The sequence below is a fragment of the Euleptes europaea genome, chromosome 11, assembly GCF_029931775.1.
Source record: "Euleptes europaea isolate rEulEur1 chromosome 11, rEulEur1.hap1, whole genome shotgun sequence".
NCBI classification, from domain to species: Eukaryota; Metazoa; Chordata; class Lepidosauria; order Squamata; family Sphaerodactylidae; genus Euleptes; species Euleptes europaea.
This window is the reverse complement of record NC_079322.1, coordinates 24,257,105-24,269,161: the sequence shown is the minus strand read 5'-3', so window position 1 is coordinate 24,269,161 and position 12,057 is coordinate 24,257,105. Positions and strand designations below refer to the sequence as shown.

At 42.2% G+C, this 12,057-nt stretch overlaps 1 protein-coding gene across 1 annotated transcript in view; it reads left to right on the top strand.

Moving 5' to 3' along the window:
* Positions 1-12,057, top strand: part of ITGA9 (integrin subunit alpha 9) — a 275,713-nt gene that overhangs the window by 251,984 nt on the left and 11,672 nt on the right. Inside the window, exon 27 of the mRNA XM_056857744.1 lies at positions 8,192-8,311. Within this exon, the coding sequence (XP_056713722.1) occupies positions 8,192-8,311 (120 nt within the window). The remainder of the gene's footprint in view (positions 1-8,191; positions 8,312-12,057) is intronic.

Genomic DNA, 12,057 nt, shown 5'->3' with positions numbered 1-12,057 from the left:
ACCAACCAAAAAGAGGTTCTTATCCAAACTTTTGGTAGTGTTTCTTCCTCTCTATCTTATCGCGGTGGCTTATTCAATATTAACGTTGGTTCTAGTAGGTGTAAATTAGCCTAAAATCTGACTATCACAGCTCTAGTGCCAGGCTTCTAGCCATCATCATGCCTATAAAAGACTCGTAGGAGTATTATGGATCTATTCAGTTTAATCTCTAAAAACAATGTAATGCTTTCAGGTCAACATTTGGCTCCTGGCTACTCACATGACCAAAACCAAATGATATTTGCATTACTTCCTTAATGCCAAAGGGAATTACTCATTCCCCCATGGGAATATTAACTAAAATGCTTTGCTCCTGACGTTGACAGTCCTATTTCTTTCTTGGCACTGCTTGAATGATGCACTTTTTTTCATGGAGAAACCTTGGCCTTACCTGCATTACATTGTACAGGGATGCAACTTCTCAATGCACAGCAGAACCTGGCGCAGGCAAGTGCTGTCATAACTTGCAGCCACACTGGGTTCTGCTATCCCTTCAGTATAGGGTTGCCAACCTCCGGGTACTAGCTGGAGATTTCCTGCTATTACAACTGATCTCTAGCCAATAGATATCAGTTCACCTGGAGAAAATGGCCTACTTCAGGTAGCCGGCTCAAGGTTGACTCAGCCATCCTTCCGAGGTCATTAAAATGAGTACCCAGCTTGCTGGGGGTAAAGGGAAGATGACTGGGGAAGGCACTGGCAATCCTTCCCCTAAACAAAGTCTGCCTAGAAAATGTCGGGATGTGACGTCACCCCATGGGTCAGGAATGACCCATTTCTTGCACAGGGTACCTTTACCTTTACTTTGGCTCCCCCACCATTTCCCCCCTTCTCTCCCTTCCTCTCCCCCTCACTTACCTGCTGGCTGAGTCCTTGCAGCCACCTCCAAAGTCCACGTGGGCCAAGCCCAGCATGCAGTTCACCGAGGCCTGCTGCCTCTGAAGTCCACGTGGACTTTGGAGGCAGTGGCGGTAAACTGAACGCTGGGCTCTCTGGGCGTTCAGTTTGCCGCCACGTGGACTTCGGAGGTGGCAGGGCTCAGTGAACTGAATGCTGGGCTTGGCCAAGCCCAGCATTCAGCTCTGTGCTGCATATTTTTCAGGTTTGGGTTTAATAAAACCGAAAATTTTTAATTATCCAAAAAAAGCCAATATTCAGCTTTTCTCCGGATTTTTCAAAAATTTTCTGGTTATTAAACTCGAACCCAAAAAATACTGGAAAAAATGGTGCACAGCCCTAAAGGACATTATACACACACACACCCCTTAGTGGTGGGAACTGGAGGTCCTCCCTGTAAGCTTTTGTTGAACTAGCAACTTGGGTTGAGCGTGGAAGTGGACTGTCAGCTACTTCACTGCAATGATCAGAATTACATTGTTCCTAGAATTCAGCCTTGATTTAGGGCAGAATTCTAGGTTCCTCTACTTATTTACTGGATTCTCTTGAATCGTGATCTGCCAGATAGGTGGCAATGTGTCGACGTGTGTTGTGACATCCATTTTATTGCAGTAGAAGATTTTATCTCTTCAATATGATGGGTAAAGTTTAAAATATAAGGAAATATTTCCATTTATTATTGAATGCTTTAAAAATGACCCTATCCTTCTTCTCAAATTGGACTTTTTTCCTGCAGTATTACTGTTACAGACTCCATTTTGCATTGAAAAGAAATATAATCTCTAATCAAAGGGCAGACCCCGTGGCTCTTGGGAAACTCTAGTTGCAAAGAAGCATGTTGGACATAATTTCATTTTGGAATATCAGTTTGTAATCTCATTCTCAATGTGAATGTTAGTTTTTTTAATCTCCCTTTATGCAATTTCCATATGTCTCTTGGCTTCTCCAATCTGGTATGCTTTGTGTTGGGTCATATTCAGGGGAAAAAAATGTAAGACATGTGGTTTGGCTCAAGGTATTCATTTTTTTCTCCCCCTGGAATGCAGTATAGAAACATACATATTGCTAACCACAGTTATTCATGCATAACAAATTTTAGGGGCCACTCTCCTCCCTCCCCTTCCTGTATAGGCCTTGCCACCCCTCAATAATTTTCTTTTATTTCCTCAGTGCTCTATCATATTTGTTGATTGCCCCCTCAAAAGAGAACAACAATGCCTTCTCTTTGAGCTGCTGTTCATGGACATGAAACAGCTGACAAGTTACTTTTGCTGAAAACTGTGTTTCCTTTCAGACGTTTCATCAGATTAATTGCCTTAGCTCTAGTATCACTGACTACGATCTTCAGAAGACTTATTGACTGTATGAGATGGATTTTGGTGGTCTTGGGTGGTTATTTTGTTTTCTTTGAAAAAACTGTAGTTGAATCTGCTAGTGTGCCTAAGCTTACTGCATATATAAAGGAACACGATTTCATTATTATTCCTTGGTCAGTAGAAACATGACTTGCCTTCTGTAGGTGGCAACTGAGGCAACCTATTGTAGTTTTTTTTACCTCAGAAACTACGACCAAAGTGGCCTTTTCTTTTCCAGGAGGTGATTTGTAATTTATGTATGTGTAAGGAGGTCTTCTGAGTGGGACAGTCATACACCTGTTGACTAGGGTTGCCAGCTCTGAGTTGGGAAATTCCTGGAGATTTGGGGGTGGAGCCTAGAGAAGGTAGGCTTTGAGGAGGAAAATGAGCCTCAGCAAGGTATGATGCCATAGAGTCCACCCTACAAAGCAGCCATTTTTTTCCAGGGGAACTGATCTCTGTCGTCTGGACATCAGTCGGAGTTCCGGGTAATGTCCAGGCCCTGCCTGGAGGTTGGCAACCTTCACCCTCACAGGGAATTTCTTGCTAAACTCACCTCCTGAATGAGAAACAAAATCAGTCATTGAACTCAGTGCTGTAAATTCCCCCCAAAGGGCCCTTCAGTGTTGCATGAAGTAAAAAAAACACACACTAAAATAAATCTGCAATAAGAGCCATTTAGTGAGTGGTAAGAAACATTAAAAGCTAAATAAAGCTGGAACTGGATCCAATTTTGGACTCTATTTCTCGGGCAAATGTTCAAAGCCTGAAAAAGAGTCTAATTCACTCTGTTTTGTTTTATAAGCATTTCATTTTATTTAGGCCTGTAGTCTTCTAAACCATATTTCCTTTCTCCTGTATCTACCATAATGTATGTGTTTCCCTGCTGGAAATTTGTTAGATCTAAGTCAGCATTAAAAATATGTTGTATTTTGGCTGCCCTAAAGGAGATGTTGCTGTTAATCAGGCCAAGAAAGGAAAGACCAAGATTTGTTCTTGAGCATATTGTTTGATACAACCAAGATGTAAGAACTTCAAAAGCACAGAGCCGGTCTGGCACATTTCCTCTTCTGCAATACCTTTGCTAAAACCCGGGAAAGAAGAATGACTGACTTCCAGTTCAGCATACCTTGCAAAAGAGAATACTGTGTCTGGGGCCATTTTTGTCTTGCTCCACGGTATCTGCTAGACCAGAGCACCCCAACCTTTTTGAGCTTGTGGGCACCTTTGGAATTCTACACATGATGGTGGGCACAACCACCAAATAGCTGCCATGGGAGGGACCCTGGTGGTCCCTTCCAGCTCTATGATTCCAGGACCCTATGATCTCTTTTCTTTGGAAAGACATACCTATGGAAGTTCCCTAGAAAAACAAGTTGTCTGGTTGATTGAGATTGCTAGAAGACAGATACATACTCCAGCCTCTGCTGAGGTTATCTCTAACTCGTAGGATTATCTTTCCAAATGGACAAGATCTTTCTTTTTTTTAATTCTCTTATATCTTAAAAAATAAAAAAAATGGTTTTCAGACCACGCCACTTAATGTGGGAAACCTTGCCACTTCAAAATCCATTACAAATATTAGGCAAATTGCTGGAGACCAGTTAATAATGTGTTCTTTAAAGGTGCTTGGTTCAGTGGGATGATTTCACAGCTCCCTAGTAGAAGCAGAAAGCTCCCTAGTAGAAGCTGTTCTACTAGCGATACCTTTTCCCTGCTGCAGCCCCTTCACATTCCATGCTGTTCCTGAGGGTCACCTAACTCTCAGGAATGGCTTTCAGGAGGTGAAGGCAAAAGGGGGGGAGAGTAGAAGAAATTTATTCTGTGAGTGGAGTTCCATTCACAGTTTTCTGAATCCAAACTACTATAAAGCGCAGAAATTGGCTGCCAACCACAGGTCGAATACGTACATGATTTGCTGCTTCTCTGGGTGTTTAAGTGCTGTCAACCCACTTCTGACCTATGGTGACCCTATGAATCAGTGACCTCCAAAATGTCCTGCTGTTAACAGCCTTGCTCAGGTCTTGCAAACTGAGGGCTGTGGCTTCCTTTATAGAGTCCATCCATCTCATGCTGGGTTTTCCTCTTTTCCTGCTGCCCTCAACTTTTCCTAGCATGACTGTCTTTTCCAGTGACTCTTGTCTTCTCAGAATGTGACCAAAGTACAATAGCCTAAGTTTAGTCATTTTAGCTTTTAGGGAGAGTTCAGGCTTGATTTGATCTAGAACCCACTTATTTGGGGTTGTTTTTTTTTTGGTGGTCCATGGTATCCATAAAGCTCTCCTCTAACACCACATTTCAAAGGAATCGACTTTCTTCCTGCCAGCTTTCTTCATTGTCCAACTTCATTATCCAACTTTCAATACTATAATATGAACTACCTTGATCTTGGTTGCCAATGACACCTCCTTACATTTAAGAATCTTTTCTAGCTCCTTCATGGCTGCCTTTCCCAGTCTCAATCCCCATCTGATTTCTTGGTTGCAGTCTCCCTTTTGGTTGAGGTTGGAGCCAAGGAACAGAAAATCTTGGGCAATTTCATTTTGTTAATTGCCAACCTTAACGTTCTGTAATTCTCCAGTAGTCATTAGTTTTGTCTTCTTGATGTTAATCTGCAATCCTGCTTTGGCACTTTCTGCTTTAACTTACTGCTAATTTACCATCCTAAAAATGGAATTTGGAATCTCTGGGCTGGTCTAAAATGCTGAAAAATGTGGTATGGCTCTCCCAGGATTAGACTACTTCAGAAAGCCAATGAGAGAGGCCTCAGGTTGAATTCTCACCCATGTCAAAAGCTCCTTGCTTGTGGAAAGTTAGAATGTCCGGGAAGAAGAGTACTCACTTAGCCTTCTGCGTGATATGCGGGGCTTCCCTAGTGTGATCCAAAGGAGTGAATTGGTCTGAGAATCAGCTCAGCCTGAAAAGACCATCGGCTCTTGCATACACACAGTTTCAAAAGAAAATGCCACAGAGTTATTCTGGAGGGTAGGTACAAAAGGATTCCTCTCAGAGGATTGTGAGTCTTTATGTAAAGAGGGGCATGCTGAATCTTTAGAACATGTTTTTGAGTGTAAAATCTACAAACATATTCAAGATGCTTTGATTGTTCCTATATGGAAGGGCTCTCCAGGGAAGAATAGAATGTTTTACCTTCATACAAAGGCTGTTACCGCACTAGGTATTCCCAGCGATGTATCAAGAGTTTGGAAATGTTATAAAAAACATCGCTTTAAAAGGGTTTTTGGATGCCACGGCTAAAAAATGGTTGGAAGACGTCTTCACAGCTAAAGGGGCCAAACAAAGTGCGAACAGTATTTTTTATAACAGTGTCAAACTCTTAATACATCGGTGGGAATACATAGAAAGTGCGAACAGTATTTTTTATAACATTTCCAAACTCTTAATACATCGCTGGGAATACCTAGTGCGGTAACAGCCTATGTTATCAGATAAGAATCAGGAGATGACTTTTCAGGTGGCAAAACTTGGCTGGCTGGTCTTAAAGATCAGGAAATCTTGGTCTACACTGGTACAGGAGGGATCATAAGCAGTTATTATTATGTATCTTCTTTTACTCATTTTCATTTGTTTTAGTATTATTTTATCCTATATTTTAGTGGTGACAAATGATTATCAATCATATGGAGTCTGATCGAAGATATGATATTTATAGTCATAACCTATGTTACACTTTTAATTCTATGTATATAACAGCATTCTGGTCTAGGACCGTAATAAATATTTATCTACCGTACTTACTAAAATGCAAGAGGGTGTCCTAGGCAGCTGCTGAGGGTAGCAATTTTGTCAACACAGCAGTGCGAAAGGGCTGTGCTTTCCAAGCTTGCTGTTCTCCCGCAACAGGCAGAGCGAGACCAAATGGCCTAACGCCTTCATCGAGAAGGCGGATGAAGGAATGGATAGGCAAAGAGCACGTTGCCCTGAGACTGGATGAGAGGAATGGATGGGAGAGCAGCAGCACCTGGTGGCAACAAGGAGATGCCGTCTGAACATTTTGCCCAGCTCTCTTGGTGCCTTTGTCTCACTGTGCATTTCCTGTGCGTTGCTTTCATCCTCCATGTGTTCCTTATTTACAAAAGTAACCCCTTCTGTACTCTTCCCCCCACTATCGTTTGTTCTGTGCTTTCCTTCCACCTCTTCATTTTCTAACAACTGTTTTGTGTTTTTTTTACGATTTGCCGTCCTAGAGAATAGCTAGTAAATCTTTCACCCGCCATTCTTTCCATTTAAGCGCTTCTTCTTTTTCTTACAAAAACAAGGTGTTAACTCTTAACAGGACATTATGCTTCAGCTTCGTATATACAAGGGCTCGTCCTTTATAACTTCATCAGCGGGGCCTCTGCAGCATTCAAAACTGTCTTCTGTTTTTACATATGGTTATTCAAATCATCCCCAAGGGGAAATATACCTGAAACTTGTAGCCATTTTTACTCCTAACAGTTTTTCCGTGGAGGTCAACCATGTGTCACAGCCCATTCTTCTCCTTCAAAAGTAGTGTTAATTGAAACAGAGAACCTGATCTTTTTATTCCAGAAAATGGAACGAAATGCATGATTCCTGCTTGTTTAGATTTCTTGCCTCCCCTCTCCTCAATCATGTGCACGCAGACAGAGAGAACACAAATGGAGTGTCCAGCAAGTAATTAATAAAATGAAAAATCTCTCCTTTTCCACAGATTACTTATTGGAATTTTAATGTGCATAAAATTGTAAAAGTTGAAAGGAAACTGACATTATTTGGTTCTGCCTTCTACTGCCCCATATCTAAACTATTCTCAGATTACCTCCTTATCTATATCATAGGGTTGCCAACCTCCAGGTAGTAGCTGGAGATCTCCTGCTATTACAACTGATCTCCAGGTGACCGAGATCAGTTCACCTGGAGAAAATGCTTGCTTTGACAATTGGATTCTATGGCATTGAAGTCCCTCCCTCCCCAAACCCCACCCTCCTCAGGCTATCATCCTTGCACAGTGCAGACTAACATACCAGCTGGGATTCTGCTCAGTAATGAGCAAACACCATTCAACCAGCGAGCCAAATCTTCTCTTCACAAACTAACCATAGTTAAAAATGAACCATTGTTATGCATTATGTTTGAACTGACCCAATGACTTTCAGAGCACAAGGGTACAGTAAGGAAGCATGCAAGGACAGCTCTTATTTACATAGCACCAGATTGTGGGTCAAATCCAGATTAAATTTTCTACTAACAGAAATGTCTGTCCATTCTCCTTGGTTCTTCATCAAGGTCCCCTGACCTCCAGGAGCAATATTTCATAGAGATCAGTGAGCTGCAGTGGGAGGGAACAGGCAGGAAAGTTCCATTCAGCTGATGGGAAAGTTAGTCTGAATTCATCTCCATCATTTGACAATTTTATCCGAACCAATGGAGAGATTGGATCATGGACAGCCAATTGTAAGGTTTTTTTTTAAATTAATTTTCATTGTGGAAGACTGTGTTGGTTGAATAACCAGCTACATGACTTCTTCCAAATCTGACTTACAGAAGTAGGGTATTTCCCAGCCAGCTGCTGTGACTTTTTTGATAGCCAGCACTGAAGCGATCTGTATGTCTGGGAGGAAATTGTAGTGGGGTAGAGTTTCCAAAGATGAGTAGTGTCATCTCGTTAGTACTTATATGTGATTCTTTCTTCTTCTTCTTTTTTTTTTTTTTGAAAAAGGCTTTTAATAAACTGCTTGAGAAAAATAGCTTTGTCAGAAAATCTTTACATACATTTGTTGACATTTGCTACACTGTAGGGCCCTAGAAATATGAACAGGGCAAAACAATCTAATGTGTCTGTCATATATCTGTTGACTGATGAAGAAGGCTTGTTGTATAAATGATATCCCCCCCCCTCCTAATTTGCTTTGTAGGTGGTCTTTGAGGCCTTGCATAATCTGGAGCCTCGTGGTTATGTGGTCGGATGGATCATCGCTATCAGTTTGCTGGTGGGAATTCTCATTTTTCTGTTGTTGGCTGTGCTGCTATGGAAGGTAAGCTATCTGCCAGACACAACACAGACAGAAGAATTAGCCATGGCCTTGACATAAAATGCACATACATCCTCTATGTCAGTTTCTGGTTAGCATCCATTAAATGCAATGAGTAAACAGTCTTCTGCGCTGAGACCATTAAGCATACATATATTTTTAAACCGTGCTTTTGTATTCATTTCCCTCACTGGGAAAAGGGAAGGTTCAAAATGAGATGAGGTGCCCGAAATCTTGACCTGGTGGACAATGAGGGTACTGCCCACTTGCTTGATTGCCCATGTGATTTGTTCCATTAAGGTCATTTATGCATGGGAGTTTTACCTGAGGTTCGTTGCTCGCTGAACCCACGCTTTCCTGTTGGAAATCTCGGCACCAGCAGCCTCCAAGCTCAAATCAAGTCCTGCCCCTTTAAATGCTGCTTTGTAATTGCAGTGCTCACTGTGAGAGAAGATTCCGCCCCCCCCCCAAACCCAATTGCCGCATAAAAAAGCATTTTAAGAACAATAAACAAAAAACCCCGGAGAAATCTGAAAGAAAGGGGGTGGGGAGAAATACAAACCTGTGTTTTAAAACAGCTGTCTTTTGCTCAGAAAGAGCTCCGAGGAAGCAGGTAGTATTTGAATCACCGCCTCTTTACACGCTGCCTTATGATTGGCTGTGAGAGAAGCCAGTCTTTTTGTGGCCCGGTTTTGCCGTTTGCATGGAGATTTCAGCCCGGCTGAGCTCAGGTTAGAGGGAAAAGTCAGCTTAACAGAGGAATGGGAAGACCTGGACATTGTGAGGGCTGGTTGTGAAGTCATTTCTAATGGACGGAGAACTGGTGCAGAGCTTCAAGGAACAACTGAGTCAGAACGGGGCCGAACGTGAGTCCAAGTGCCCATGCATAAATGACTTAAATGTTAGAAGCCCCCTGTGTGGAATGGAATGGGTTGGCAACAGCGCCATCTTGATTCCCCGTGAAAGTTGAGTGATGTCTGTTCCAAACGAAATGGCTAGCTTCGAAGCAACAACAGTCCTCCTCACCAGCAGCAATTTTTTAAAAAATTGTTTACTGTGGCAATAGCTGACCTTAGGGTTGCCAGGTCTCTCTCTCTCCATCAGTGGGAGGTTTTCGGGGGCAATTGCATGCGCGGCCATGCACATCATGTGATTTTAATACCATAGGCTTTAGATTGCTGTAGTGTTCTGTTCTTCTTCTAGTAGAGAAACGTTGATATACTAAAGTCTCTCTAACAAAATTAAACAAACTGTACACTTAACTGCATTTATTGTGGTGCTGTTTAGAGAAGCGTAAGCCACAAAATACACAGGCCCTATTTAGAGAACACTTAAAACACTCTTTCCATAAATATCTCGCAGTTTATTTGTGTATTTGAAAAATGCTTTAAACATTAAAAGATAAAACAACTGGAAACTGAGTTTGATAGCAGAGATTTGTTGCTTATCCCTCATCATGGCCCCCACTGTGTTATGTGTCTTTAAAACACACAGCTGCCTTTTTTCTAGCAAGAAGAGGTAGATATTTTGTCTGTTGCCTGTTATTGTTCTGTATATCCTGTATTAAGTCTAGATAGGGTTGCCAATCTCCATGGCAGGAAAATTATTCTTCTGAGTGCAGATTTCATCAAATCTGTCAGAATGCAGGAGATATGATGCCCACTATTATGTAGGCATGATGTTCAGTGAATTCCCAAGCCTGGTTAGAGTTTTGTATAAAATGGAGATTCAAAAGATGTACCCATACTAAGTCCGTCTCGGCCTTGGAATCGTATATCTGCCTCTCTTCCTATGCCCCACCACCACAGCTTCACTCATCTGAAAAGGGCCTTCTCCAGGTGCCAGAGATTAAATCAGGGGTGGGGAATGTCAGGCCCGGGGGCCGTTTAAGGCCCGCAAAATCATTTGGTCTGGCTGGACGGCTATGCCTGGCTGGTACAACAGACCATCCTGTGCCACCAGGTGGGCAAGTGCACCACTGGTTGGAGACCTGCCTGCTTGCCCGCGCCAGGGGGGGTGTCATCTGGGACAGCTGCCTGCTTAGGGCTTGGTCGGCTAATTTTTAAGTTGATAATTTTGTATGGCCCACGAATGATGTTATAAATATCCAAATGGTCCTTGGCGGAAAAAAGGTTCCCCACCCCTGAATTAAATGTTGGACCAGAAGAATAAATCTGCTTTACAGCTTTATTCTGTCTAGTTATGGTTTACTCACAGTTGTCAAAGCAGCAATCTTTAATTTACTATAGCCAGCGAACTATTCTGGAGTAAATAGCTTCAGAATTGCAGTTTATGGATGGTTTACACCTGAAAATCTTAAGGGGATGGGGATGAATTTAATTATTTCAGGTTAAGTTGGTCCAAAACCCAACCACATATATATACAATCTTTCCACCCAACTTTCCACACCATAGCTTCTAGAAAGCTACTTGTTCAATTACCATGAAACGAGGGGGGGGGCATTTGTACCCCTCGAGGGTACAAGGGAAATCCCCAAGGGGATTCTTCAAGAAGCATCAAGAAGCATTTAAACAGTTCTCAAATTAAAACAAAAACGTTGTTAATTTATTTAAGATATTTATATCCCAACTTTCCACAATGCCCAAGGCAGCTTACAAAACATACAGTTAAAAATTTAGCTGAAACTCAAAAAATAACGTACATCAAATTAAAACTGCAACTCCTGCAGCATATATCACCTCCAGCTGCTAATCATAAACATTCATCAGTTACCTCCGCCAGAGACACCTTGAAATAATTCCGCTTTGCACCTTTTATGGAAAAGAGAATGTGTGGGAGCTTTCTGTAATATATCTGGCAGGCTGTGGTTCGTATGGTCAGAGGGTAAAGGTAGTCCCCTGTGCAAGCCCTGGGTCATTACTGACCCATGGGGTGACACCACATCATAACATTTACTAGGGAGACTGTGTTTATGGGGTGGTTTGCCATTGCCTTCCCCAGACATCTACACTTTACCCCCAGCAAGCTGGGTACTCATTTTACCAGCCTCAGAAAAAAGGAAGGCTGGGTCAACCTTGAGCTGGCTACCTGAAACCAACTTTCACTGGGATCGAACTCAGGTTGTGAGCAGAGCTTTTGACTGCAGTATTGCAGCTTACCACTCTGTGCCACGGGGCTTCTAGATGGTCAGAAGGAGGGGGAGAGAAAGACAGGAGAGATCCAGAGCCGATAGATATAGGAAGCATTCACTTTGTCATGAAAACATATTTTAGTTCTAGTACTGGGTATGTTTTGATTTCATGGCTTACGATACTGAAACCCTTTCTCTCCTGCTTATACTTACTATCTGGCAACTCCTCATCTTTCTAGAGCCTTCTTTTTAGCTAGACTGAATGCTGACCCCTCTAGGGTTATGCAGGGCAGGATTTTGAAAATACCATACCCAGACAGGATCTGTCCTTGCTCTTCTGGCTCTATCGATTCATTAGCTCCATGCCCTCTTGGAATGCCGCTTTTATGAGGAACTTCGATCACATTATATCTCTCCCCTTTTAACATATAAATCTAATGCCTCTATCTCTGACATAATGCTTTTTTTATGAAGTGACAGAGATCCCAAGGCTACATTGTCAGTGGCAAGATTTATTCCAGTCCTTATATCCCTTACACATTAGATTTATGTTGCTCAGGAACAATGGATCAAGGATCTTCTAAGGGACAAAGGAAAGGAAACCCTTTCTCACATCTCTTTGAATTTTTGGCACAGGTGAGGGGTAATATCCCACTG